At 58.6% G+C, this 26,028-nt stretch overlaps 9 protein-coding genes across 9 annotated transcripts; 4 read left to right on the forward strand and 5 right to left on the reverse strand.

The window, feature by feature from the left end:
- Positions 1-1,219: 1,219 nt before the first annotated feature.
- VTJ04DRAFT_7226 (uncharacterized protein) lies at positions 1,220-5,003 on the forward strand (the record flags this gene model as incomplete). The annotated part of the gene is made up of 3 exons (XM_069365530.1): positions 1,220-1,564; positions 1,622-4,261; positions 4,329-5,003. 3 exons carry the CDS (start codon positions 1,220-1,222, stop codon positions 5,001-5,003), a joined length of 3,660 nt encoding a protein of 1,219 aa, XP_069216555.1.
- Positions 5,004-5,085: 82 nt separating this feature from the next.
- VTJ04DRAFT_7227 (uncharacterized protein) lies at positions 5,086-5,717 on the reverse strand (the record flags this gene model as incomplete). Its single annotated transcript, XM_069365531.1, has 2 exons — positions 5,086-5,381; positions 5,696-5,717. The coding sequence occupies 2 exons, from the start codon at positions 5,715-5,717 to the stop codon at positions 5,086-5,088; spliced, it is 318 nt and encodes a 105-aa protein (XP_069216556.1).
- A 1,062-nt stretch (positions 5,718-6,779) lies between these two features.
- On the reverse strand, positions 6,780-7,223 carry VTJ04DRAFT_7228 (uncharacterized protein; the record flags this gene model as incomplete). The annotated part of the gene is made up of 1 exon (XM_069365532.1): positions 6,780-7,223. The coding sequence occupies one exon, from the start codon at positions 7,221-7,223 to the stop codon at positions 6,780-6,782; it is 444 nt and encodes a 147-aa protein (XP_069216557.1).
- Positions 7,224-7,496: 273 nt separating this feature from the next.
- Positions 7,497-11,634, forward strand: VTJ04DRAFT_7229 (uncharacterized protein; the record flags this gene model as incomplete). Its single annotated transcript, XM_069365533.1, has 2 exons — positions 7,497-7,947; positions 8,009-11,634. The coding sequence occupies 2 exons, from the start codon at positions 7,497-7,499 to the stop codon at positions 11,632-11,634; spliced, it is 4,077 nt and encodes a 1,358-aa protein (XP_069216558.1).
- A 354-nt stretch (positions 11,635-11,988) lies between these two features.
- On the reverse strand, positions 11,989-13,453 carry VTJ04DRAFT_7230 (uncharacterized protein; the record flags this gene model as incomplete). Its single annotated transcript, XM_069365535.1, has 4 exons — positions 11,989-12,223; positions 12,294-12,649; positions 12,709-13,098; positions 13,157-13,453. 4 exons carry the CDS (start codon positions 13,451-13,453, stop codon positions 11,989-11,991), a joined length of 1,278 nt encoding a protein of 425 aa, XP_069216559.1.
- Positions 13,454-15,883: 2,430 nt separating this feature from the next.
- Positions 15,884-17,528, forward strand: VTJ04DRAFT_7231 (uncharacterized protein; the record flags this gene model as incomplete). The annotated part of the gene is made up of 2 exons (XM_069365536.1): positions 15,884-16,520; positions 16,594-17,528. The coding sequence occupies 2 exons, from the start codon at positions 15,884-15,886 to the stop codon at positions 17,526-17,528; spliced, it is 1,572 nt and encodes a 523-aa protein (XP_069216560.1).
- Positions 17,529-18,012: 484 nt separating this feature from the next.
- On the forward strand, positions 18,013-19,647 carry VTJ04DRAFT_7232 (uncharacterized protein; the record flags this gene model as incomplete). Its single annotated transcript, XM_069365537.1, has 1 exon — positions 18,013-19,647. One exon carries the CDS (start codon positions 18,013-18,015, stop codon positions 19,645-19,647), a length of 1,635 nt encoding a protein of 544 aa, XP_069216561.1.
- A 581-nt stretch (positions 19,648-20,228) lies between these two features.
- On the reverse strand, positions 20,229-21,041 carry VTJ04DRAFT_7233 (uncharacterized protein; the record flags this gene model as incomplete). The annotated part of the gene is made up of 1 exon (XM_069365538.1): positions 20,229-21,041. The coding sequence occupies one exon, from the start codon at positions 21,039-21,041 to the stop codon at positions 20,229-20,231; it is 813 nt and encodes a 270-aa protein (XP_069216562.1).
- Positions 21,042-21,086: 45 nt separating this feature from the next.
- VTJ04DRAFT_7234 (uncharacterized protein) lies at positions 21,087-24,878 on the reverse strand (the record flags this gene model as incomplete). Its single annotated transcript, XM_069365539.1, has 5 exons — positions 21,087-21,810; positions 22,378-22,768; positions 22,946-23,180; positions 23,618-24,682; positions 24,744-24,878. The coding sequence occupies 5 exons, from the start codon at positions 24,876-24,878 to the stop codon at positions 21,087-21,089; spliced, it is 2,550 nt and encodes an 849-aa protein (XP_069216563.1).
- Positions 24,879-26,028: the final 1,150 nt, after the last annotated feature.

Here is a 26,028-nt window from a genome sequence, read left to right on the forward strand (position 1 = left end):
GCAGTTACTGTATTGCAGTGGGCAGGTCTGAGATCAACGCCTCTGCTCATATGCCCTGATGGCGATCGGATAGACTGGCTTGTGAGATTTACCCGTTGGCCTTGGCTGCACCACGGATATTTTCAACTTATGAGGATCCATCGGAGAAATTTGGCCGTGCGGTTAAGGTTGAAGTTGGTGTTGCATTGGCGACAGTGGATGCACGGTAACCGTTGCCGAACCAGCCATGCCATCTTTTTGAATGCGATCCGAGTGGATTTGACCTTAGTTATGCACAGTTAGTGGGAGGGAGGCATCTTACAGCTGGCCACAGTCAACGGTCCGACTCATGGGGTGGTGAAGTACCCAGCCCATGTAGTCTAGGTTGGTCCTGGCCGGCGATGGAGAGTTCAGAATTGATGTTGTTGCTGCTGCTAGCGTTCCATTGGTATAACATGGCTTATTAATCTCCAAAGGATTTACCCGTACAGCTAGGTTGGTGGTGATGTTTTGCGGCTGCCATCATCGGAGACGCAATGTGATGTTCCGAACAGACGGCGGGGACCATTGGACATCCAGGCTTAGTGTACCAGGTAAGGTCAGGCACTTTGCATGCAGATGAATGCTCGTGAGCATCCTGAAAAATCAATAAATAAATGAAATTGGAGGGGTCGGTTGGAAGTGGTCACCTATGTAAGGTGAAGCAACTCCATCCACATGGTGTGCTCGGGGACAAACTGCCGAGAGAAGCGAGAGGAGTGTCCCGCAGGCGGCGGGGCTGTCATGGAGGACGGAATGTGAACCGAGCCCGGGGGCACGTGCAGCCAAGAAGCCCCGGGGTTGCCGGCTCCATTCCGAGTGGAGATGGTCGCCCCCAAGTGCCGTCCCAAGCGGTCCCAGCAGCTTGGGATTGGCCTTGGGTTGGACTAGGAGGGATTCTGAACAAGGGTTAGGGCTGGGTGTGACGCGGGGGACGCGGAGAACGCGACTTCTGTTTGGCAGGCGCGTTTCTTCGCGTTCTCATCTGGGTTGTTGTTGCTTTATCGTTTCCCATCCATCCACCACACTCGATCAGGCAGGCCCCCATCAGCTCCTGCCTCCTCCATCCCGTCTTCTGTTTTTTGCCTTGTCTCGTCCTGTCTCGTCTTTCCACTTGTGCGTTTGTTTGTCTCATTCTTTCATCGCATGGTTTGCCTCCCAATTGCATCCATCTAGACTTAACTCCTGATCCACCACCAAGATGACGGCTGCTGCGGCTCGGACTCCCGCAAAGCCGGCGAAGACGCCGATCTCCTCGACGGCCAAGAAGGCTCCCTCGACGGGCAAGCAAAAGAGCATTCTGGGCTTCTTTTCTAAGATACCAGCACCCGGATCCGCCAACGGTGCCTCTCCTTCCCCGTCCACAAAGACCCCTGCGTCGGCAACCCCCCAAAAGGACGAGTCATCAAGATGTCTTCAGGAGTCCACCCGTGCCAACTCGATGCTCGTCGCGAGGCGCTCGACGACCACGCCCGTGCCCAGTAGTGACGCCATTGAGCCTGAGCCGTCGAGTTCCCAGGAGAATAGGGACGTCAGTACCGCCAAGGTGAGTCCTCTACTGACTCCGCGATTGTTTTACATTTCCCATGCTAAATCTATATAGAAGGAAAAGTCGACCACCGAGACTCCCATCCTCCCAAGCAGCCCCACGCGCAAGGCCAAAAAGGTCGTCAACTATGCCGAATCCTCGGATGACGACGATGACGATGTGTTTGCGACTATGAATCGCAGGTCGAAGCAACCGCGGAAAGCTCGTGTTGTGCGAGACGACGACGACGATGACGCATTCGAAGTTGAACCTGAAGAACCAGAGGACGATGATGACGATATGGCCGACTTCATCGTGTCTGACGACTCTGACGCGCCTTCGAGGCCCAAGAAGAGGAAACGGGCGGCGTCCAAGCCTGTCCCCCGCAAAAAGACCAACCTCTCTCCATCACCCGGTCCTGGTTCCGGCTCTCCTGTTGCCGGCGATGACGAAGAGATCATGCAAGATATCCCCCCTGCCACCTCGACAGCTCAGAAGTGGAAGTACGACCCCGATGATGTTCGGCCCAGGGAGACGGCAGCCCAGCCTGCCCCTACTACCCAGAAACCAACAGGCCCCAAGCCAAAACCAAAGCCGCACACCAAAGAGCCAGAGGAGAGGTATCCTTGGCTAGCCAACATCCTGGACGCCAACAAGAACCCGCCTGGGCATCCAGACTATGACCCAACCACTCTCTACATCCCGCCTCTGGCGGAGCGCAACTTCTCACCCTTTGAGAAGCAGTACTGGGACATCAAGAAAAACCTCTGGGACACGGTCGTCTTTTTCAAGAAGGGCAAGTTCTACGAGTTGTACGAGAATGATGCCACCATCGGCCACCAGCTGTTTGACCTCAAACTCACCGATCGCGTCAACATGCGCATGGTCGGCGTTCCTGAGAGCTCGCTCGACATGTGGGTGAATCAGTTCGTCGCAAAAGGCTTCAAGGTCGCACGCGTCGACCAGATGGAGTCGGCCCTGGGCAAGGAAATGCGTGAGCGCGAGACTGCCGGCAAGAAGGCCGACAAGGTCATCCGCCGTGAGCTGGCTTGCATCCTGACGGCTGGCACCCTCGTTGATGGCAGCATGTTGCAAGATGACATGGCCACGTACTGCGCCGCCATCAAGGAGACGATGGTTGACGACCGCCCTGCCTTCGGCATTGCATTCGTCGACGCTGCCACCGGGCAGTTCTTTTTGTCTGAGTGGGAGGACGATGTTGAGCTCACACGGTTTGAGACCTTCGTCGCTCAAACCTCACCCCGTGAGTTGCTCCTTGAGAAGGGCCGTCTGTCGACCAAGGCGCTCCGCATCCTCAAGAATAATACCGGGCCTACGACAATTTGGAACTATCTCAAGCCTGGTACCGAGTTTTGGGAAGCCGACACGGCCAGGCGCGAGCTCGACTGTAGCGGCTACTTCACCGGTGACGGAAAGGAGGATGACGCTCCATGGCCCCAGAACCTCGCTGATGCGAAGGACAAGGACCTTGCCATGTCGGCGCTCGGCGGTTTGACGCACTATCTGCGTGTGCTCAAGCTTGACCAGAGCCTGCTCTCGCAGGGCCGTTTTACGTGGTACAACCCTATCCATCGCAACGGCACGCTGATTCTCGACGGCCAGAGCCTCATCAACCTTGAAATCTTCGCCAACACGGCCAATGGCGGGCCGGAGGGCACACTCTTCAGTCTGCTGAACCGTTGCATAACTCCCTTTGGCAAGCGCCTCTTCCGCCAGTGGGTCTGCCACCCGTTGTGCAATATCCAAAAGATCAACGAGCGTCTCGATGCCGTGGATATGCTCAACGCAGACCGCGGAATCATGCAGAAATTCTCGTCTCAGATGGCCAAGATGCCCGACCTGGAGCGCCTCATCTCGCGAATCCACGCCGGTGCTTGCAAGCCTGAGGACTTTGTTCGCGTCCTCGAGGGATTCGAACAGATTGATTATACCATGGGCCTTCTGCGCTCGTTCGGCAACGAAGGCGGTGGCAGCGGCCTGGTTGACCGGCTCATCTCGTCCATGCCCGACCTCAAGGAGCCGCTTGGCTACTGGCAAACGGCTTTCGACCGGGCCAAGGCGCGCGATGAAAAGATTCTGATCCCTCAGCGTGGAATTGAGGAAGACTTTGACAACAGCGTGGATGAGATCGCGCGCATCAAGGATGAACTCCACGCGCTGCTTGAAAGGCAAAAGACCAACCTGCGTTGCAAGACGCTCAAGTTCACAGACGTGGGCAAAGAGATTTACCAGATCGAGGTGCCCAAGGCGGTGAAGGTCCCCAGCAGCTGGCGCCAGATGTCTGCCACGGCCTCGGTCAAGCGCTACTACTTCCGCGAGCTCGAGGACCTGATTCGCGAGTTGCAGGAGGCCGAGGAGACTCACTCGCAGATCACCAAGGAGGTGGCGGGCCGGTTTTTCAAGCGGTTCGACACCGACTACGAGGTGTGGCTGCAAGCCATCCGCATCATTGCTCAGCTGGACTGCCTGGTCAGCCTGGCCAAGTCATCGGCCGCCTTGGGGTTCCCCAGCTGCCGACCTGTCTTTGTCGATGAGGAGCGCAGCGTGGTCGAATTCAAGGAGCTCCGTCACCCTTGCATGATCAATACGGTTTCCGACTTCATCCCCAACGACATCAAGCTCGGCGGGGATGAGGCCAAGATCAACCTCCTTACGGGCGCCAACGCAGCCGGTAAATCGACCATTCTACGCATGGTAAGATCCCCCTTCCTTCCCCCTCTCCGTCCGCTGCTCAACCGCCTTGTCATTAACACCCACCTAGACTTGCATCGCGGTCATCATGGCCCAGATCGGCTGCCACGTGCCTGCCGCCTCGGCGCGCCTCACCCCCGTCGACCGCATCATGTCCCGTCTCGGCGCCAACGACAACATTTTTGCCGCGCAGAGCACCTTCTTTGTCGAGTTGTCGGAAACCAAAAAGATTCTGTCCGAGGCCACCCCACGGTCGCTCGTCATCCTCGACGAACTCGGCCGCGGCACTTCCTCATACGACGGCGTCGCGGTCGCCCAGGCAGTGCTGCACCACGTTGCGACGCATATCGGATGCGTCGGCTTCTTCGCCACGCACTATCACTCCCTGGCGGCCGAGTTTGCAGGCCACCCGGAGGTGCGTGCTCGCAGGATGCGGATCCAAGTGGACGACGCAGAGAGGCGCGTCACGTTCCTGTACCGGCTCGAGGACGGCGTCGCGGAGGGCAGCTTCGGTATGCACTGCGCGTCGATGTGCGGGATCCCGAGCCGGGTGGTGGAAAGGGCCGAGGTGGCGGCGAAGGAGTGGGAGCATACGAGCCGGCTGAAGGAGAGTTTGGACAGGGCCAGGCAGGGATGCTACATCCCGCTGGGAGTTCTGAGTGATGTGGCGAGTCTGCTTGCGGGGAGGGAGGAAGTGGATGAGAAGGGAATGGATGTGTTGTTGAAGGCCATCGAGGCGTTGTGAAAGCAACGGCCTGGAATGTGGATTGGGAGGAGCAGATGGCTGTGTTGTCCCAGGCTGGGCAACGGCTGCTGGTGTACTCGAGTCAGAGGATGGTGTGCTGAGGGTTTGTCGTCTCGTCCTCCCCCCTCGGTGGTCCAGAAATAGATGGCACCGAGTCAGCGTTATGTGGGATGGGGGAATCAGCTGTTGCTTGGAAGGGTGAAAGGAATTGCTTTCTCAACAGAACATGCCGTCGAGGGCTTGTTGTGTGTTGTCTTTGCCATCTGGGTCTGGTACTGGGATCTCTTTTCACTACCTTACCTCGGCGAATCATGTGAGAGAGAGGGGTCAACGGCGGTGTTTTGGAGTTGATCTTGTCATGATTCGCTTTGTCTTGCCCTGTTTGGGCTCATGCCTGCCGCCGATGTGTCTGAGGGAGGAGGGTTCGGGGAGATGGACCTCGGTCGGGACAGGACGGACTTTGCCTACCGGGCAGGTGTCGGCTCAACGTGCGCGAATATTGATATTTTTGGTGTGTGATTTTTTTTCTTTGAGAGTCTCCGTTTAGACAGGAAGGGTAGACCTTGTAATTGCCACTGTGGGTAATAACTTTCTCCGCCATGGGATGGGGTTGCTGGTGGTGGATGCGTCGTGTCGTGCCTTTGTAAAAAATTGATCGCGGTGGTGTTCAGAGTCTGTGTTCAACAACGTACGAGTCTGTGGACGGTCTGGCATAAACATTGATGTTGGGATCGATATATTTGAGCCAAAAATAGCATTGACTTTATGCGATGAATTTTCTGATTCAGTATATTGGAGGTTTTGTGTTTGGATGAAATTCCTCTCAGCTGAAGGGGTGGCGATATTGTTGTCTGAACTTCACTAGCTGACATGGTTCAACTCAACTGATACTGACAACCCAACGCGTTGCCACCAATTGGCAACTATGACAAAATGATTACCAGATAGACGACGCTCCTAACGTCACCAATTTTCGGCCTTTTTCGTGTGATGTTTCGCTGCGGTCGTGAGTCCGCGGCTGCGTACCTGAGACGGGGCCGAGGTATGTTGTCAAGTACGTCAAACTGTGACAGACAGCAACTCCACTGTCAGGTGAACAGCATGCCCAACCCGGCATTGTAGGGCCCAATATACCGTGGCTTGTGAAGGGATGTTCCATGATGGCGCTGTGATCCCAACGAGGCTGAGTGGTCCTGAACTGGATCTCAAAGATGGAGTTGCTTGCGAGCGAGCGAGCGAGACCACGACTCGACCAGTTTGGAAAAACTAGACTTGCTTGTCCCGGACCAGGCCGGTCCGTACCTCATCCGATGTACGTTCGTGTTTTCTCTTTGCATACCCCCGCAAGCAACAACAGACGAAGATTTTGAGGGGAGATTGGGATGAACTCTGCTGGCGTCTTCCATGTCTCTGTTCTGCATATTTTTGCCTCCCCCTTTTTTCCTAAGCTCTTTTTCCCCGCTTCAACGTCCGTACTGTATCAGGTGGAACGATCTGTGTAACAGCACATCACGGCCAAGCATTGAGGCTCTTTTGTCTCGGCCGTCGCTCCCACGTGCTATGCGTTTAGTGTACCGGTCGGTCGGGCAGGGCCGGCTTTGCTTGGCTCAACTGGACCAGACTTCCGGTTGATCGGTTGATCTACGTAATACCAGTCGATCGATCTGGCCCGCTGATCTGGTAGATCTGGACCCCCGACTGGTCCCGAGACTAGCGACTTAGCTTCCGATGCGGTGCGGCGTCCAGCTGAACCCGAGCGGTTGGGTGACGCCATACTTACCTAGTAGGAGTTGCGTAGAGGGGTGATCCGGGGGAGGGGATCAGGGGCACAGCCGGACCGGACCCGCCGCCCGGAGTCGTGGTACCTGCGTAGGTGGAGGGGGAGGAGATGGTGGTGATTCGCGCTTTAGCGAGGAGAGTGCCGGTAGCGTCGGCAGTTGCGGAGCCCGGGTTTGCGGGACATGACAGAGCGATGGTATGCAATTGATGGTCCACCGTGGGGGATCCGCGAATCGGACGGGTGGTGAGACCGTCGTGGATGTGGGTTTTGACAGGTACGTGCTCCGCCGGGCGTTCCACATGGGATTCCACATGCCTCTCCGCCGGCGTCCACTCCATACGGACTTTGGTGGTGGATGGTGATGCTGGCGGAGCAGGCCGGAGAGAGGAAGGTCGTGAAGCCTCTCGCGCGCTCTCTCTCTCCCTCTTGTTGGGGCGCATGATGATGGGGCGGAAATGGGATGGGATGAGTTGGAGCCGATGGGGTAGCGAGACAGCACGATGAACCTGGGATGAACTCAGGGGTTGCGATGGACGGGCACGCCGTCCTCCGATATTTAAGCATCGCGAGCAGCCCTCATCACCGGCCGTCTGTCGATGGAGAGAGAGCACACAGGCGTCTTTCTTCGTTCGTTTATGTTGGACGTTCTGTCCTAGTCATTCGTTAGTTGTCGTTTTACGAACACAACCTCAATCGTTAATCACAGCGGCACCATGAGGACTCCTCTGGTGGCCGTCCTTCCGGCTGCTGCCCTCGTCGGGGCGGCGCCGGCCATCAACAACAGGGCGCCGCACAACGGACCGATCCGTTTCGACATCACCGCCGTCGAAGGTCCAGCCGACGTCCTTGACAAGCGCCAGCTCATCCCGGCCTCCTTCGCCCAGGCGCGCAACAACACGGTCTACATGGTCACACTCACGGCTGTTGGATCGGTCATCACTAAGGATGTTGTCTTCCGCATTGATACCACCCAGGACGATGTGTGGAAGTTGAACGAGTGTATCGGTTCCGGCGACTTCAGCTTCTGTCAAAAGTATTTGACGGCGACGTGGACCGTACCTACCTCACTCAACAAGAAACGCGACTTGACTTGGACCCATGGCCCGGCTGGTGAAACCGGCAGCGCCACTATCACCTACTTCGCGGAGGACTGGAAAGTCGGAGGTGAGTTGTCTTGAACTGCCGGCCCTGTTCGTGCTTGCGAAGCTGACCTTGCCCCTTCAAGGCTTCCAAATTGCGGACCTGCAATACGGTGTCGCCTTTACCGGAAAGGGTGCCCTCATCGGCAGTCTCGGCCTTGGTCGTCCTGCCAGCACCCCCGCGTATCCTCGCCTTCTGGACAACCTCAAGATTCAGGGCGGCATTGATCGCGCTCTCTGGAGCTTGAACATCCGCCCGACTGGCGACCAGACTGGCTCTCTCATCATCGGCGGCCTGGACAAGAAGAGGTTTACCGGTCCCTTGGCCCCTCAGCCCCTCATTCCGGCCGGATCCAGCCCGGCTCCCGGCAAGGAGAGCCTTCTCTGGGTCACTCTCAACGATGTCACCCTGAACCTGTCCTGCGGCGAGGAGGCCGAGTGTGATGAGGAAGCCACCCTCCGCAAGCGTGCTGATGTCCCGGCGTACATCGATGCCAAGAACCCTCTCACCGGCCTGCCCGCCGCCATGGTGGCCGCCATCGTCGACTCGTTCCCAGTTCCGCATACCTACAACAGGGATCTCAATGCCGAGGTCTTCGACTGCGGCGCCGTTCCCGGCGATGGAGCCGTCGACTTCACCTTCAACGGCGTGACCGTCAGCGTGCCCCTGACCGACTTCGTCTCGACCGCCATCGTCGACGACAAGGTTGTCTGTTTTCTCGGCGTTTACAACAGCGCCTGGGACGACACCATCCCCACCACCCACGCCGTCCTCGGCCAAAACTTCTTGCGCGCCGCCTACGTCGTCAACGACCAAGCTAGCAACACCGTCTACATCGCCCAGTCTGATTTCTGCGGTGAAGAGGTCGTGAAGGTCGCCGCCGACGGTAGCAACATCCCGGATCAGGGCGCTTGCACGCCTCCTGAGGAGGAGACCCAGCCCACAGATACTCCTTCTGAGCCCCAGCCGACCGACGGAGAGACCGAGCCTCAACCTACAGATGGCGAGACCGAGCCCCAGCCGACGGACGGTGAAACTGAACCCCAGCCTACCGATGGAGAGACTGAACCTCAACCTACGGATGGCGAGACTGAGCCCCAGCCGACGGATGGCGAGACCGAGCCCCAGCCTACCGACGGCGAGACTGAACCCCAGCCTACCGATGGTGAAACTGAGCCTCAACCCACGGACGGTGAGACTCAACCCACCGACGGCCCTTCTGAGCCTGAGCCCACGGATGGTGAGACCGAACCTCAGCCCACGGATGGTCCTTCTGAGCCTGAGCCCACGGACGGTGAAACTGAGCCCCAGCCGACGGACGGTGAGACCGAGCCTCAACCCACGGATGGCGAGACCGAGCCTGAGCCTACCGACGGTTCTGAGCCCCAGCCCACTGATGGTTCCGAGCCTGAGCCTACCGATGGCTCTGAGCCTGAACCTACGGACGGATCTGAGCCTACCCCCACTGACGGTTCCGAGCCTGAGCCTACGGATGGCTCTGAACCCGAGCCGACGGACGGATCTGAGCCTGAGCCCACTGATGGTTCCGAGCCCGAGCCCACTGATGGTTCCGAGCCCGAGCCCACTGATGGTTCCGAGCCCGAGCCCACTGATGGTTCCGAGCCCGAGCCCACTGATGGTTCCGAGCCCGAGCCTACCGACGGTTCCGAACCTGAGCCGACTGATGGTTCCGAACCTACCAACACCGACGGCACCGAGCCCACCAACACCGATGGCACTGAGGAACCGGAGCCGACTGTGACGGACGACAGCACCATCTCGGGCTCCTTCACCGGCTCGTTCTTCCCCGAGTCCACTCCCTCCGGCTCCTTCACCGATGACAGCACGGCTACCGAAACCGACGACAGCACCATCTCTGGCTCTTTCACCGACTCCTTCCCGGAGACCACCCCGTCGGGCTCTTTCACTGATGACAGCACGGCTACCGAAACCGACGACAGCACCATCTCTGGCTCTTTCACCGACTCCTTCCCGGAGACCACCCCGTCGGGCTCTTTCACCGATGACAGCACCGCGACTGAGACTGACACCGCCACTGAGACCGATGACAGCACCATCTCAGGCTCCTTCACCGGCTCCTTCTTCCCCGAGGAGACCGACGACTCGACCGCCACGGACGACAGCACCGTGACGGCCACGGAGACTGCCACGGGCACCGCCACCAACGACGCCTCCGAGACCGAGACTGACACGGACGCTACTGAGACTGAGTCCTCGACTGGCTCGTTCTACGGCTCTTTCACCAACTCTTTCCAGACTGGCTCGTTCACCGACGACGCTACGGCTACTGCTACTGATGACGCGACTGCTACTGATGACGCGACTGCTACTGATGACGCGACTGCTACTGAGACGTCTACTGAGACTGAGACGGCTACTGCCACCGAGACCGCCACTGGCACGGCCACCGACGGGTCTGGTGCTGGTTCTGGCTCGGGTTCCGGCTCGGGCACGGCTACGGGTACCAACACTGCTGATCCTACTGCTACTGATGGCGCTGGCTCTGGCTCTGGTTCTGGTTCTGGCTCCGGCAGTGGCAGCGGTTCCGGCAGCGGAAGCGGCTCAGGCACTGACGGCTCTGGCTCCGGCTCCGGCTCTGATTCTGGCTCTGGATCGGGCTCCGGCTCGGGCAGCGGCACTGACGGTTCTGGCTCTGGTTCCGGCTCCGGTTCTGGCAGCGGCTCCGGCTCTGGTTCTGGCACTGACGGCTCTGGCTCCGGCAGCGGTTCTGGCAGCGGAAGCGGTTCTGGTTCCGGCTCCGGCTCCGGCTCTGGTTCGGGCAGCGGCTCCGGCTCTGAGTCTGGTTCTGGTTCCGGCAGTGGAAGCGGTAGTGGCTCCGGCTCGGGCAGCGGTTCTGGTTCTGGCTCAGGCTCCGGCAGTGGCGAGGGTTCTGACTCTGGCTCGGGTAGCGGCTCTGGTTCTGGCTCTGGCAGTGACTCGAGCAGCGGCAGCGGTTCGGGTTCTGGCTCTGGTTCTGGCTCTGGTTCTGGTTCTGGTTCTGGTTCTGGTTCTGGTTCTGGTTCTGGAAGTGGCAGCGGTTCAGGCTCAGGCTCTGGTTCCGGCAGCGTCACTGTCAGCGACGGCGTCACCATCACCATCGCCCCTGTCGAGCCGACCTTCGGTGGATCGTCCACCGGTTCGGGCTCGGGCTCGGGCTCGGGCTCCGGAAGTGGTAGTGGCAGTGGCAGTGGATCCGGCTCGGGCTCTGGCTCGGGTGAGGGTTCGGGCAGCGGAAGCGGCAGTGGAAGCGGAAGCGGCTCGGGCAGCGGCTCGGGTGAGGGCAGCGGATCCGGCTCTGGCTCTGGTTCCGGCTCGGGTGCTGGTGAGGGTTCGGGCTCTGGCTCGGGCTCTGGTTCCGGCTCCGGTTCGGGTTCGGGCAGTGGCAGCGGTTCGGGCAGCGGCTCGGGTGAGGGCTCCGGCTCTGGCTCTGGCTCTGGCTCGGGTTCAGGCACTGGCTCGGGCACTGGCACGGGCAGCGGCTCGGGCGAGGGTAGCGGATCCGGCTTCGGCTCCGCCACCACCCTCTCAACCATCACCGGCCCTGCAACCGCCGGTCCCACGGGCGGCGTCGGCTCCGGCAGCGGCAGCGACAGCGGTATCGTCACCGCTGGCGCCGGCCGCGGTGTCGCCAGCGTTGCCCTCGCGACGGTTGCGGCCGTCCTTGCCGGCTTCGTGGCCTACGCTTTCTGATGAGACAACGCAGCATAATGTCCTGAAACGGAAACCAAAAAGTAATGTCTTTCATTCTCTTGTAAGAGGAGTAAACTCTCCTCGAGTCATGTATTTTTAGTATCTATTAGTCAGAACCTACTCATGGTCATGAATGAGAGTGTTTCCTTTGTCTCTTATACACGCTATCCATCTCGAGCGGGTTGTTTGTGTGGTATCAGCGGAGAAATGGTAGTGTCGGTATGTTGTCAAATTCATCTTGTTGCTTGCTACCAGGTATGTACGTATTCACATCTGAAAAACATTCAAAACACGAACAAACTCCTTTTCCCCAACCAACCCGACAAGCATCATTCCCCTCCTCAGTCAACCCCCTCACGCCCCGTAGATGACATAAATCTCACCCGACTGATCGCTCGAGACATAGAGACGGCCCTTGTCATCAAAGGCCAGGCCGACAGGGCGGAAGCAGTTGAACGGGCAGGCGCCGATGTTGGAGTTCTCCATGACAGGGATCTGAGCGGTCTTGCTGGTGACGGGGTGAACGGGCTGGCCGTCGGGTCCGAAGTCGACGCGCATGACGCGGTAGCCGTCGGCGGGGTTGCGGTTCCTAGAAAGAGGAAAAACAGTCAATGAATGATGTTCAATGAGTGGGATTAACTAATGACGGAAAAACTCACCAGCTGCCGTGGAAAGCAATGTACGCCGACGTGGCGTTCTTGTTGAACTTGATATCCAGCGGCGCGGTGTGCGCGTGGAAGTGCAGGCGGCCCGTCATGCGGTTGTTGGAGCACTCGTCCTGCGAGACGTTGGGGACGTTGTCGGGCTTGAAGAGCGCGCCGACGAGCAGGCCGTTGATGCCGACGCTCGCCGTGTCCCAGGCAGGGACGCACGACGGGTAGCCGTAGTTGAGGCCCTTGTACCGGTTGTTGGTCTCGTTGAGCCGGCCGTGGTAGCTGAGCCGCTCGGCCGGGTTGTCGTTGTGGATGTCGCGCCCGTTGAGGCGGAGGTCGTCCATCTGGTTCTCGACGGACCACTGGGCGGGGGGAGGTTAGTTACGTGAGCATGATCTGGAATTGTCAGGGAGACACCTACGAAGCCGCCGTGGACGGGATCCTCAGTCATGCCGACAATGTTGCGCAGGCCCCAGGCCAGAACCTCGCCGCCCTGGGTGTAGTCGACGGGCGACTGCATGATGCGGCTGATGCTGAAGGTCTTGATCATGCTGCGGCCCGAGGACTGGGAGGTGGTGGCCGTGTCGATGTTGTTGGCCGAGCCGCGGGCCACGATGAGGGTGTCCGGGCTGAACTTGGAGGTGGCCAGGGCGCGGGTCGGGTGGGTGCCCTGGATCGTCATGCCGGTGATGATCTGCCGGCCCTGGCCGACCTGGCCCGTGAAGGGATCATAGGAGTAGGCCGTCACCGAGGCGAGGTTGGACGTGAAGAGCGTCCGGCCGTCGGCGCTGAGGGCGATGCCATGGTTGGTCTGGCCATTTATCAGTCATATGTTCAGATTTGGATCTTAAACACTGCTTCTAGCTTACCGTCCCGCTGACGATCTGAGAGTTGGACGAGGAGCACACAATGTTGCCCTGATCCTGCAGCACAAAGCGGCGGACCGCTTGCCTGCCAGCCTCGGCCACAAGGAGGTTGCCAGCCGAGTCGACAACGAGATGCCTAGGTTGGCTCAGGCCGGTAGCCAGGACGCTGTACCGGTATCCGGAGCCCATGCGCGGCTGGAAGCGGCCATTGACGCCGGGGCATGACTGAGCGGCCACTTCAGGGACGAAGACGACAGACGTGAGGGCGACAACGCCCGCGAGCGTGCTGAGGACACCCATGCTGGTTGTGTGTGGTCTTGGTTGGACTTCTCAGTCGTTCACTGTCGCTGACTGACGAGTGGGACTATGCGGTTGAGAGCTCAGTCAGGTAGTAGTCAAACTGATGGGCGACGGGGGCGTCCTGAGAGAGGTGATAGAGCTGGTTATCACTGAACTACAGACCGCATTCCACAACACTCGTAAGGAGGTCGCGGGTCGGCAGCATCCGAGGACGCGAGGGTGGGACACATCTTCTCTTATTACAACGGGCGACCTCATCATAGCCGCCGTGGTCAATGGTTCCTTCATAGTACAGATTCCATCTTTCCGGTGGCATCTCCCAGCGACAGGGCAATATGGATGGTCGCTAGCCCCGGGTCTGCCATCGAGGATTGCCAGTCCTGGAAAGGTCGGGCAGGAGGATAAAAATCAGGGATAATAAACGGGCGGCAACGTTGGAAGCGGGGCTCCGCCATATACTCCTGGGGACTCATATATGCGGAGCTTGGCGGTCAGTGTTAACGGTTATTCACCCGGATCGGCGCCGGCATGCAAGGCGACTGGCCTGGTGATTTCCGGCAATAACGGCGGACCAAGGTGGCCCGACTGCACCGGACAATCTATGTGGACATGCGTGGTGATGGTCGCCAAGAGGGTCACCACATGCTATATACCGGTGTTAAGGTCGCATCCACAGGATTCGCGTCTGGGCCGGACATTATCGAAGCCCCCATGCCTTCCGAAGCGATACACAGGAGCGAATAATATGACCGAGGATGTGAAGACACTCCAATGCTAGATGCGTAGTAAATGCATGGCTTGCAAGGCTGGCATGGGAAGGTGATATTGATTCACAGGTTGATTGGAAGTCTAGTATACTCCGTACCCGAGACTGGAAAAGATTGAAAGTTCCGGCCTCGTCGCATCGTTTCAGGTTTTCCTGCCACCCGGGCCGTTAATGACGGGGCTGGCTGCTCGACATTTATGACGGATCGAGGGAAAGCCATCATATTAGTCCTGACTAGGTACCAGGCTGGTGGGTGGTGAGAGAGACAGTGCCACAAACCGCGCCACAACCGGCGCCACGGACCACGGCCATGTGCTGTGTGTGTGGATTGCCGGCAGCATGCCGATGCCGCGTGTTCCCGCACTCCGGCACGGCCATGCCGTACGATCTATCTGGGGGGCGGCATGGCAATGCTGCCGAGACAACGGCAAGTGGCTGCATGCAGGATCGAGCTGGCTGGCTGGCTGGCTGCGATTGAGTTGCTGGTCTGTGCCAAGTTTCTGTCTGTGTGCACCGACGGATCAGGGTAGGGAACTGGTGGCACACGGGTCGGGGACTGTATCCCAGTGATTTTCTCCCTGCCACGGTTGTTTCTCCACTCGACGGAATAACCTTAGATGCTGTGGCATCCTCGAGGTTGAATCAAGCAGCATGTTTCCGTGTCCAGTTCCGGACAATCGGTGAGGTTTCAGATCGGGAATGGACTCGCGTGTCTGGCTGCTGGTGATGAGAGATGGAAAAATCAGAAGAGCCGAGAAATCAGCCACAACATCCAACCTGGATAAGTCAAGCCACACTTGGCCACACTCTCCCGCCACCCACCGTCGTCTTGTTGCAGCCGGGGTGGTCCGCAACCGCATGGAGAAACCCACATCGTCGGAGCCGGCCAGCAACAGAAAATTCGGTGGACTTGCCCCCAGTCTTTTTCCCCGACTTTCCAGGCCCTCGCCGGCTTCCGCCTCTTCATGTTTGGCGGTAGGAACCATCATTCAGGGGCACCAATTGGCGGTATTACCATTACGAGACCATCCATCTCGCCATCATGACAGAGCAAGCGTGATCACGCGCCTCGACTTGCACCTGGAATTGCTAAAAGTTTCTTCATCCGAGCAGGAGAAGGTGGAGTCTAGGAAAAAGTTGAGAAGTTGGAGAATTTTCTGGTGCCCACATGCATCTTGCAGGAAAAAGTACAACTGCCCGTGCGAGATGCCGAACCCCGGGGTTCCCATCTCATCGATTCATCTCTACTATACTACTACACAGGGCATACATACGCATACGTCTCACATCACACCTAAACCAAAGTTTTACTTTGTTTTTATCTGATCCATCGAGTTGGGTCTGCAGGTGGTCAATGCCCACACTTAGACCATATCCCGCACCGTGTCCATGTTTTGATTGAGAGAGTGTGCACAACCGACACAAGACAGACTTGGAGACAGACAGTGCTTCCTTCTCCCAACCAAGGCCTTCGCTTATCGTTTTGTTTATATCCGACATCTTCTCCGTCTTCTTCAGCGTTGGCATCAACAACTCCACGTCATCTCCATTGTGACAGGTCGCTGTAACATCCAGTTGTCGGTTCCAGTACCCGATCATACCACATTGTCCCTGGTCCCCCACGCCCGGAAGCACCGGAAGATCGACGCCCAGACGAACCGACAATGGCTGTGACGAACGGGGACCCCTTTGTGGAATCCTCCCACCCGGGTGACCCGAGTGACAATTCCTCCGACGCCACTCTCACCATCCGCTCCTCCTCCGACTCCATCTCTCAACCCGACCCCGCCGGGCAAGAGAAGGACGCCTCGAGCCCAACAGTACAGACACCACAACGACATGGGCCATGTCATGGAACCACTCCTCCCAGCCCGCCTGAATCCTCCGACACCCTCGCTCCGTCCATTCGCGATGTCACTCCCAACGGCAAATCCAGCCCCTTCGAGCCGGAATCTTTGGACCGCCCGCTCGCGCGATGCCCCTCGGCCGCCGACACGGTCACGGAGTTCCCAGAAGGCGGCCTGACCGCCTGGCTGGTGGTGTTTGGTTCCTTCTGCGCCATGCTCTCGCTGTTTGGCTTGATAAACTCAGCCGCCGTCTTCGAGTCGTACTTTTCCCAGAACCAGCTATCGGAACGGTCATCGTCAGAAATTGGTTGGATCTTCAGTCTGAATCTGTTCATCGTCTTTTTTGTCGGCATCCAGGTCGGTCCCGTGTTTGATCGGTATGGCGCAAGGGTGCTGGTGGCGGTTGGTAGCACCTTGATTGTGTTGAGTTTGCTGTTGCTGAGCTGGTGTGATGGTGAGTTCATGTTTCATGTGGGGTTTTTTTTTTTACCTCAGTTGGTCTTACACAGCTTCTGACCTTCTGTCAGAGTACTATCAAATTATCTTGTCCTATTCGGTCTTGGGCGGGTTTGGCGGTGCCCTGCTCAACTGTCCCGCCTACGGCGCCATCGCGCACTTCTTCAACCAGCGCCGCGGCCTCGCGACAGGCATTGCCACCACCGCGGGCGGCGTGGGTGGTGTCGTGTTCCCCGTCGTCCTCCGCTCGCTACTCCCCAATGTTGGCTTTGGTTGGAGTTGCCGCATCCTAGCCTTCATTATGATGGGGCTGTCGGTGCCGGCGAATCTCTTCATCAAAACCCGGCTCGGCCCCGCCCGCGACCGCGACGGATACGCCAAAGTGCAGTCGGTCTGGCCCGATTTCAGCGTTTTCCGAGACGCGCGCTTCGCCTTCGCCGCGGCCGGCGTCTTCTTCATGGAATGGGGTCTTTTCGTTCCCCTGACCTACATCGTCTCCTACGCCGCCGCTCACGGACACGTCGCAACCGAGGGCTACCTTTTGCTGTCGTATCTCAACGCCGGCTCAGTCGTGGGCCGCGCCCTGCCCGGGTTCTTGGCGGACCGGCTGGGCCGGTTCAACGTCATCATCGTCACCATCTTTCTGTGTTTTGCGACGGTCCTCGGGCTGTGGCTGCCCGCGGGCCACTCGCAGCCGATGCTGATCGCGTTTACTGTCCTGTTCGGCTTCGCCAGCGGCAGCAACCTGGGTCTTGTTCCTGTGTGTCTCGGCCAGCTGTGCGACCACCGCCGCTACGGCCGCTTGTACTCCACCGCCATGATGGTCGCTAGCTTCGGCACCCTTAGTAGCGTGCCCATCGGCGGCGCACTGCTGGATGCGTTCAGCGGGGAGAGCGCGTGGAGGAACTTGATTATTTTTGACGGAGTCGCGTACGTTGTCGCGTGTATCTGCTATATTGTGGCGAGGGTGCTTGGGGCGGGGTGGGATCCGAGGATAAAGTTTTGATGCGTTTTGACGACCAAGATACGACACATAGGTTCTGAAAAGCACACTGAACGGTTTGAAGTTAGTGTACTGTGTCAGCGTTCGCGGCGTTTTCTGGGTCAGCGGAACAACGGCATGTGCAGAAGCGAGACACGGAGGCCAGCAGCGGCCGGTATGAGACATGACATAATGAGGTTATTGTGGACAGAGAAGTTTTGGAAAATAAAAATAGACATTGTTCCATAGTTCCACTGAACAGTTCCAGCTGGGTACCTGATGTTTGTCCGTAGCTCCGAGTGGGAACATGCTTGACCTCAAGGAGATGTTGGTGTCCCATGTTGACTTACTTCCCCATCTGGAAGGTGGGGCATATCGTTATCTTATCGCTCACCTTTCCGACCCCTCCCCCGCCAAAAAATGTCCAAGAACATGCATTCACTCATTCACTCATTCACTTCAACAAGACATCTTCATCCCTCTCAGCCCACCTCATCTAAAATCAAAAATGACAGTCGAACTCTCAGCGCCGCCAGTGTTGTCGACGCCGGCCGAACATGTGTTTGAGCAAACAATAGTCCCAGAGAGCGACGGCTCGTCCCCGCCACGAACCGACGATGAACTGCGGGACCTGTATGAGATTCCCCGGACGGCCCGGGAGGTGCGCGAGGGAGGTTGGAAGAGGATAGCCCTCCAGTTCCCCGACAACATGCTTCGCGACGGGCCTCGCGTGGTCGAATTGTTGCGGGCCGAGCTGGACTCGCTGCCGCGGCCCGAAGATTCTTCCCCCACCCCGTCCGAGCGCATCTACATCCTCGCCGACACCTCTTACAGCGCCTGCTGCGTGGATGAGATCGCCGCAGAGCACGTCAACGCCGACGTCGTTGTTCACTATGGTCGGGCATGCCTCTCACCCACCGAGCGCTTGCCCGTCATCTACGTCTTCACGCACCACGCGCTCGACCACGACGAGACCCTGGCTGCCTTTGAGAAGGAGTACCCTGACAAGGAGTCCCGCGTCGTGCTCATGGCCGACGTCACCTACCAAAGCCACGTCCCGGCGCTCGCATCCGAGCTGCACTCCCGCGGCTACGCCAACCTCGTCTCAACCGCCATCATCCACGACCCCACGGGGAGGATACCTAACCGCAAGCTGGTCACCCCGCAGGGCGCCGATGTCGACGCCTCAACTATCGACCTCAAATCCCACGCAATTTTTCACATCTCCACCCCTCCCACCGCGCTCCTCCTCGCCCTCTCCTCCCGCGTCCAGTCCCTGCACATCCACCCCACCTCCTCATCACAACCCTCCTCCTCCTTTTCCACCGCACGTCTCCTCGGCCGCCGCTACGCCCGCCTCCTCACCCTCGCATCCGCCGGCGTCATCGGCATCTTAGTGAATACCCTCTCCGTGGCCAACTACCGCGCCAGCGTCGACTCCCTGCGCGCGCGCATCGCCGCCGCGGGCAAGAAAAGCTACACGGTCGTGGTGGGCAAGCTCAACCCGGCCAAGCTGGCCAACTTTGCCGAGGTGGACGGGTGGGTGGTGGTCGGCTGCTGGGAGAGCGCTCTGGTGGAGGATGATGCGGGGTATTTCCGGCCCGTGGTGACGCCGTTTGAGCTGGGTGTGGCGCTGATGGGGGATGAGAAGCGGGTTTGGAGCGGGGAGTGGTGGGGCGGGATTGAGGAGGTGGTTGGCGGGGAGAGGTTGTTGAAAGGCGAGGAAGAGGAAGAGAAGGATGATGGGCAGGAGGGGAATGAGGGGAGTGAGGATGATGATAGCGAGGAAGAGTCGGCCCCGCCGGAGTTTGATCTACGTACTGGGAAGTTGGTGAGTAACAGCAGACCGATGCGGACGGGAAGGAAAAAAGCCGCAACAGCAACAGCGGCGGCGAATGAGGCTGAGAACGGAGAGGGTGGTGGGAAGGCGGCTCCGGCGGGTGGTGCCCTGACGTTGAGAGGAAAAGGGGAGCTGGCCATGGTCAATGGCGTGGTGAGTCCTGGTGCCGAGTACCTGCGCACGCAGAGGACGTGGCAGGGTTTGGGTAGTGATTATGTCGGCGAGGCAAGCACCGTGATTGAAGAGGGCCGGAGCGGTGTGGCGAGGGGGTATACGGTGGGAGAGGACGGGGAGAGGAGGTAGGAGGGCGTACCTGGTGTCTTCTGTATTATGTAAACCAGATTAAAGACGGGTGATGTCCTTGTTCTCATGATACCCGCCGGTCGTCCGGGGCCTGATCTGTCTATGAAAACTCGATGCTGCCGACTCCCGTTCCTAGCAAACGGTTTGCGTCCGTGACATTGATGTTTTGGGAGAGACGAGGTAGCTCAGGTAACCTTCAGTGTCAACGCGGGTTGGTGGTATCACATCAGGAGGTTCCAGTCCAAGTTCAATTTCAACACTCATGGGAGAAGGCAAGAATTGGGCATTTCTCAATCAACTCGCCCCCTCGATGACTTTGAATTCCTGACGATCCATGATAACGGTCCATCATCTCCGCAACTCAAAGCCCAATCATCACCGGCAACTCAAGTCCCATGTACCAGATATCTTAACCATCCCCAATCGAGGAAACCGCTCTCTTCTCATCGACGAACGGATCCTCCTGTCCATATCCCCGAACCATCCCGCAACTCAGAAACCAGATATAATTCCCGTCCCGTTAGTCCAATCCATGGACATCACCACCCCATCCCATCCACACCCCGAACAACTAAATCATCTCATGCCCTTGTCGTAGTTGACGGACCAGCCTGGTCGTCGTCATTGTCGTCGTTGTCATCGAACTCAACCCCCGGCAAGACCGTCAACGCGCTGTAGGGGTGACTGTCGCCGCGTGTGCCCTCCTCTTCTTGTTCCTCCTCAGCTTCCTCTTGGACATGATGTCCGTCTTGCTCAACCGCCACAACCTCCTGTAGACCAGCCGGCCGAATGGGCGTTTTGCCTTTGTCTTTGTCCTTCTCGCTGCTGAGAGGTTGCTCTTGCTGCTGTTGCTCCTGCTGGGGTTGAGTACCTGAACCCGTAGCTGATGCTTCTTCGTTGGTCGTGGGGCCGGAGGCAGGGGAAGGGGATACGCTGTTGCTGCTGGTGTTGGCGGCGGACGGTTGGTCTTGCTTCTGCTGCTGGTCTTGCTGGGGTTGAGACCCCGAAGCTGATGCCTCTTCATTGGTCGTGGACCCAGAGGCGGCGGGAGAAGATGGTTGTTGGTGCTCTTGCTCCTGCTGCGGGTCCTGTGTAGCGGCAGTGGTAGTGGTGGAGCGGCGAAGATGGGACAAGTCCGCCAACTCGATCCTATCTTCGTCGTCGTATTCATACCAAGAACCAACACCGTCGTCGAGGCCCTCCTGTTCCTGCTGGGGGATCCAGATCTCAGCGACGCCCCAGCTGTCCTGGCCATCGTCGTCGTTGTTGCCGGCGTGGTGACCGACGTTGTGAACGACGTGGTGGCCGTCGTGGCGGTGGCGGAACTGCCAGATAGTTTCCTTGACAAGGACAAAGAGGCTGCCGAACACACAGGCCGCTGCAACGGCGAACATACACCCGAAGAAGAAGCCAACGAAAATCGCCGATGCTGTGCTCTTCTAAAGCTGGGCGAAGGGGCTTTCGCTACTGGTACTGGTCGCGGCGGCCGGCGCTGAGACCGGCGTGGAGGGACCGTGCGTCGTCGTGGCGGGGCCCCCCGAGTCGGAGCGTTTGGGGGGCGTCCCTGTAGCGGCGGTGGTAGTGGTGTTGATGGCGGCGGCGGCGTAGGCTACCGTCGCCAAGATCGTCGCGGACGGGACGATTGTTGTAGATGAGACGACCGTTGTGGATGAGGCGATCGCCCCAGAGAGGGCACCAGGCGTGGGAAAGACAACAGGCGCGCACGGGACGGCTAGGGCAGCAACCACAGCTGCGGCAGTGGTCGCGGAAATGGTCGCCGATGCCGTCGCGGTTGCCGTCGCGGAGGAGGTAGCCCCTGATGGGATGACTGTTGTAGAAGAGATGATCGTCGTGGATAGGACGATCGTCCCAGCGAAGGCGCCAGGCACGGAAGAAACGACGGGCGCGCACAGGATAGCTCGACTGGCGAGGGCGGTTGCGGAACCGGTTTCGGCGGCGGTCGCGGAGATCGTAGAGGGGGCTGTCCCAGAGAGGATCCCAGAGAGGACACCAGGCGCAGAAAAGACAAAGGGCTTGCACGGGACGGCTGGACCGGCCGGACCGGCGAGGGCAGTTGCGGCGGTAGCAGCGCCGGTCGCGGAGGAGGTCGCGGAGGCGGAGGCGGCGACAGCAATGTCGTTGAGGTCCTCGTTGTCGTCGCGGCTGTTGTGACGTGATGTTAGCTGTGAGGTCGTATGCAGTGGTTGTGGTTGCAGTGAAGGGTGAGATCCTTTGGAAGGAAGTTCGCGAACAGAGGTAGGTAAGCTGTGCCAGTTGGTGTTCGAGCTGTAAGGCTGCTGGCCCGACGGTGAATCAAGCACGTCGCTGAAGGGCGTTGCAACACGAACTCCATGCACTTCGCGAGGCGAGGGTGAACTCGCCGAAGTGCAGGCTGGGAGGAGCTTGCCGAGGAGCACGCCCAAGAAAGAACCTGAAAGACTACAGCCAACTGGCAGAACCCCAACATGGACGACGACGCAATGTCTGCGCTCTGTGACAAGGCGAACTTGCCGAGATCAAGCAAGACATCGACTAGGAGTGCCACGGGGGAAACTACCCCACGAACACCGCAAACCCCGCCAGGAGGTCAACGAAACAAACCGCTCCAACCTCAGCAGGCAAACCAAGAGCCGCCGCCTTCCAAGAAGCGGAACAAGCCCAACAGGGCCCTCAAGAGGAAGGGATAATGGACGCACTTCCCGTTGCCGACATAAGAAACCAAACACTTACCAACCAGACCAACAATCGGCAGGGGACGGCGCGGCAGAGGAGCACGTGGCGGCGGCGGCGGCGAGAAGGCCGGACGGCCTGCCGGCGCGAACAACGGGCACGAGGGCGGGGCCGGAGGGGGCGGCGACGGGAGCGGCGGTCACGGCGGGCAGGCCGCCAACGACGAAAAAGACAACAACGAAAAAAAGCAGCGCCGAAGCAGCTGCGAAAAACGTGAACAAATTAGAAAAAGAAAAGAGAAACTTGGCCGGGCGGCGATCGCCACGGCCGCGGCGGGGGAGGGCGGAAGCGCCACGACGGGCGCGAGAAGCGGCGCGCAAAGCCGACGACATTGCGGCGGCGGCAGCGTCGACGGCAGCGGAGGAGGCCAGATTGTTGTGCTTTTTGTGATCTGGAAAGACGTGTCGGTCAGCTACCATACCACCGTTGGTCCAAGGTGAAAGGGCGTGTTGTCGTCTTCTTTGAAGACCGATAAAACAACGTGATGAGTCGCTTTCAACGTCGGAGATAGACACATCCGAGCTGTGCGGCGTCTGGACAGGACAACAAGGGTTCGGTTCACACTTACAGTTCGTGATGGTGCGTGAGCGGGGAGTTGTCGAGGGTCGAAAGTCGGTCGGTGGGAAGAAGGAAAGAGGAAAGAGGAGGAAAAGAAAGTTCGAGATCAAGCGGAGGGGAAGAAATCCTTGAGAAGCTCCGCCAAAACACCACGGCTTCGCGTGATAGGCCGGCTTCGAGGCATCACCAGCCGCCTCACCAGCCGCTCCAGCCGCGAGAGGTGCGGATCCGTCATTGGGGCATGGCTTGTGTGTTGGTGTTGGAAGATGGGATGAGAGGGAGCTGGATGACTTGATTATTTAGGGGCTGGCGGAAGTTGTTGAAGGTGGGAATGCTTCTCTGCCCCTGATTCACAGACACCTTTGCAGCGACATCAACACTAAATCACTGTTAAGGCATCTATTATGACAACAACTCAACTGGCGATGATGAACGCTGGTGGTGTACAGACTGGCACCCGGTGGCTCAATGTGGTTGAGAGGTCAAAGGGTTGAAGGTCCATTGAAGCTGATCGTTCCTTGATAGGATAGTGGCTACGAACGCCTATGCAGAACAAAACGGATATCTAGACAAAAGGGGTATCAACACATGTAAAAGACCATCCTCCAGCAGCATCCCATGCTATTTATATATACCATCTGACTTACCTAATCCCCTTAACAACTCCCACTCCAACTCATACCCAACTCAGCACCACCACAACCGCCATGCCCACAGCCACTCCCGGCCCAACAATCCCAGGCCTTGCCCCAGCCACGCCGCCATTCCCGGCCGGCCTTGACCCTTCTCCCCCTTCCGGCGCCGACGTCGGGACTGCCGCTACCGCACAACCCTCTGTGCACGGCAGGTACGTCGCAAACGGCGTGGGCACCGCCGTCCCCGTAGCCGTGGCTCCCGTGGCGGTAAACACAGGGGGTTGGATGGTCGTCAGCGACGTGTCGGGGCGGGCGCCGGGCTTGTCCGGGTTGAGGACGTTGTCGAGCAGGTGGACGACGCTGTTGGCGATGAGGATATCGGGCTGGACGATCCCCGCCGAGTTGGCAAACACGGAATTTGCGTGGCGGGTGATTGTGATCTTGCTTCCCCCCTTGTCATCATCGGACGCGCTGGCCAGCTCCGTGCCATTCTCGAGTTCCCACGCGTGGACGACATGCCCGGGAATGATATGATACCGGAGCACGCGCTTCAGAAGCTCGGTGTCCATCCCCTCCAGGGTGCCGGCAAGTTGCTGAAAAGCGGCGTTGCGCGGCGCAAAGACGGTGACGTCCTTGAGCTCGGCCAGCTCGCGCATCAGGCCCGTCGCGTACAGCGCGCCGACAAAGGAGGTCAGGTCGGTGTAGGCGTTGCGCGCGGTCGAGTCGATGTCCTCGGGCACGCGCATGACCGAGTCGACGATCTGCACCAGGCCGTCGTCGAAGGCGAGGTCCTCGACAATGACTGTGCCGCGAGTCGCGAAGCCCGAGGTACAGGCGACTTCGCCGCCGGGCATTTTGGTGAAGAGGATGCGCTGGCCGTTGGTTACGTTGGTGTATTTTGCGTCTGTGAGATGTGTTGACGTCCAGTCTGAGTCCCCTTTCGAGATGGAGAGCATCTTGGACTGCCCCTTGAGGAGGTGATACTGTAGGGTTGTTTTGATGCGCTCGTCATCCCACGTGTCCCAGTCGGGTCCTAATTTCTGGAAGGCGTAGTCGTTGGGAGCGAGCACGGTGCTGTCCTTGGGAAGTCCCCCAAAGATATCGGGGTATTTCTACCCTTGTCAGCTCTATGAGTTCAACCATACCCATACCGTTTCCTAGCTCCTGACCTACCTTGGTCAGCTCACGAAATGTAGTCATATTGGCTTGATTGGAAAGCACATTTTCGAGACTGGAACCAATTACGCCTGTCGGGTAAAAGGTGACGGCCGAAAAGACGGCCAGAGCCGCGGCGAGGGTCCGGAGCATTGTCTAAGTGCCCGAGTATAGGAAAATGAAAAGTCGGGGACCAGCATCGACAAATGGACAGATGGAGTGAAGGATTGAAGGAGGTGAAGTGTTGTTGACACTACACTCGGTCATGAGGCAACCTGTCGAGGGAATGAAGATTAACCATGGATGGAGTGAAGAACAAACGCGCCGTGATCATGTCGTACAGAGTACGGGGGGACGGGAATTATCCTTTATTTAAAACAAGTTACTACCAGAAACGAACGCACGGCAGATCGAGGTCTACCAACGCAGGGCCGCTAGCTGAGTCGGGGTTGTCAGCTCCCTACCTATGTACACTAGCTTGAACCGTGGATCGAGAAGTCTCCAACACTGACTCCTGGGTTTCCGTTTCCACATGGTGCTCATTGACTCGCGGCGGTATCATCATAACTTCCCTGCCAGCAGTACAATTGAACTTCCCATTCAAGCGTTCCTTGGATGTTTGCGTGTCAGCAATATCACCAGATCGGCCAATGTCGTTGTGGCGGGTGATGTCGAGAGAGTCGGCCGTCCGCGCTCGTCTCATCCCGCCCTTGCGGCTTGCCCCTGGCCGATTGCAACGCTAACGCGGTTCAAGTTAAGTAGGGCGGGTCGATCTTTTTTTGCTGACATGGTGACATTTCCCCGAGTCCCAGGCATCAAATTCCGATCCTTGACAGCTTCCAAGGCGGAAAGATCCCGTGGTCAAACCTCATCCAACGGGCCGTTTACCTGTCCGATAACTCCATCCGGAGTGCAAGTGAACGCTGCTCACTGCAAAGCAGTTCAGATGTGCCTTTTAGGTATGTACATGTGTGAAGGTCCGGCGTACGGAGAAGGTTTCAGGTGCTCAGCTCCACCCCGGACAATGCGTCCAGCTGAAGTGGAGCCGAGATCGCCGGGATTTGACAGCGGATGCGATCTCGGCGCGGCCTGCCCGGCCGGAGAACCGGCCCCGAGACAAGCTCCCTCCGTGTCGCTCAAAATCACACATCCCAAAGCACCACACAAGAACAACAACCGGGATATTCTCATGGGAGACCAGTACTCCGTACAGGATAAGTGTTGGTGTGCCAGCAGTCCTCATCACCAACACTCGAACAAACCCCGGCCTTCTTACCCAAGCTGAGTTCCTCACAGCAATCTC

This window comes from Mycothermus thermophilus (assembly GCF_041956435.1).
Source record: "Mycothermus thermophilus strain CBS 625.91 unplaced genomic scaffold VTJ04scaffold_5, whole genome shotgun sequence".
Classification (NCBI taxonomy): domain Eukaryota; kingdom Fungi; phylum Ascomycota; class Sordariomycetes; order Sordariales; family Chaetomiaceae; genus Mycothermus; species Mycothermus thermophilus.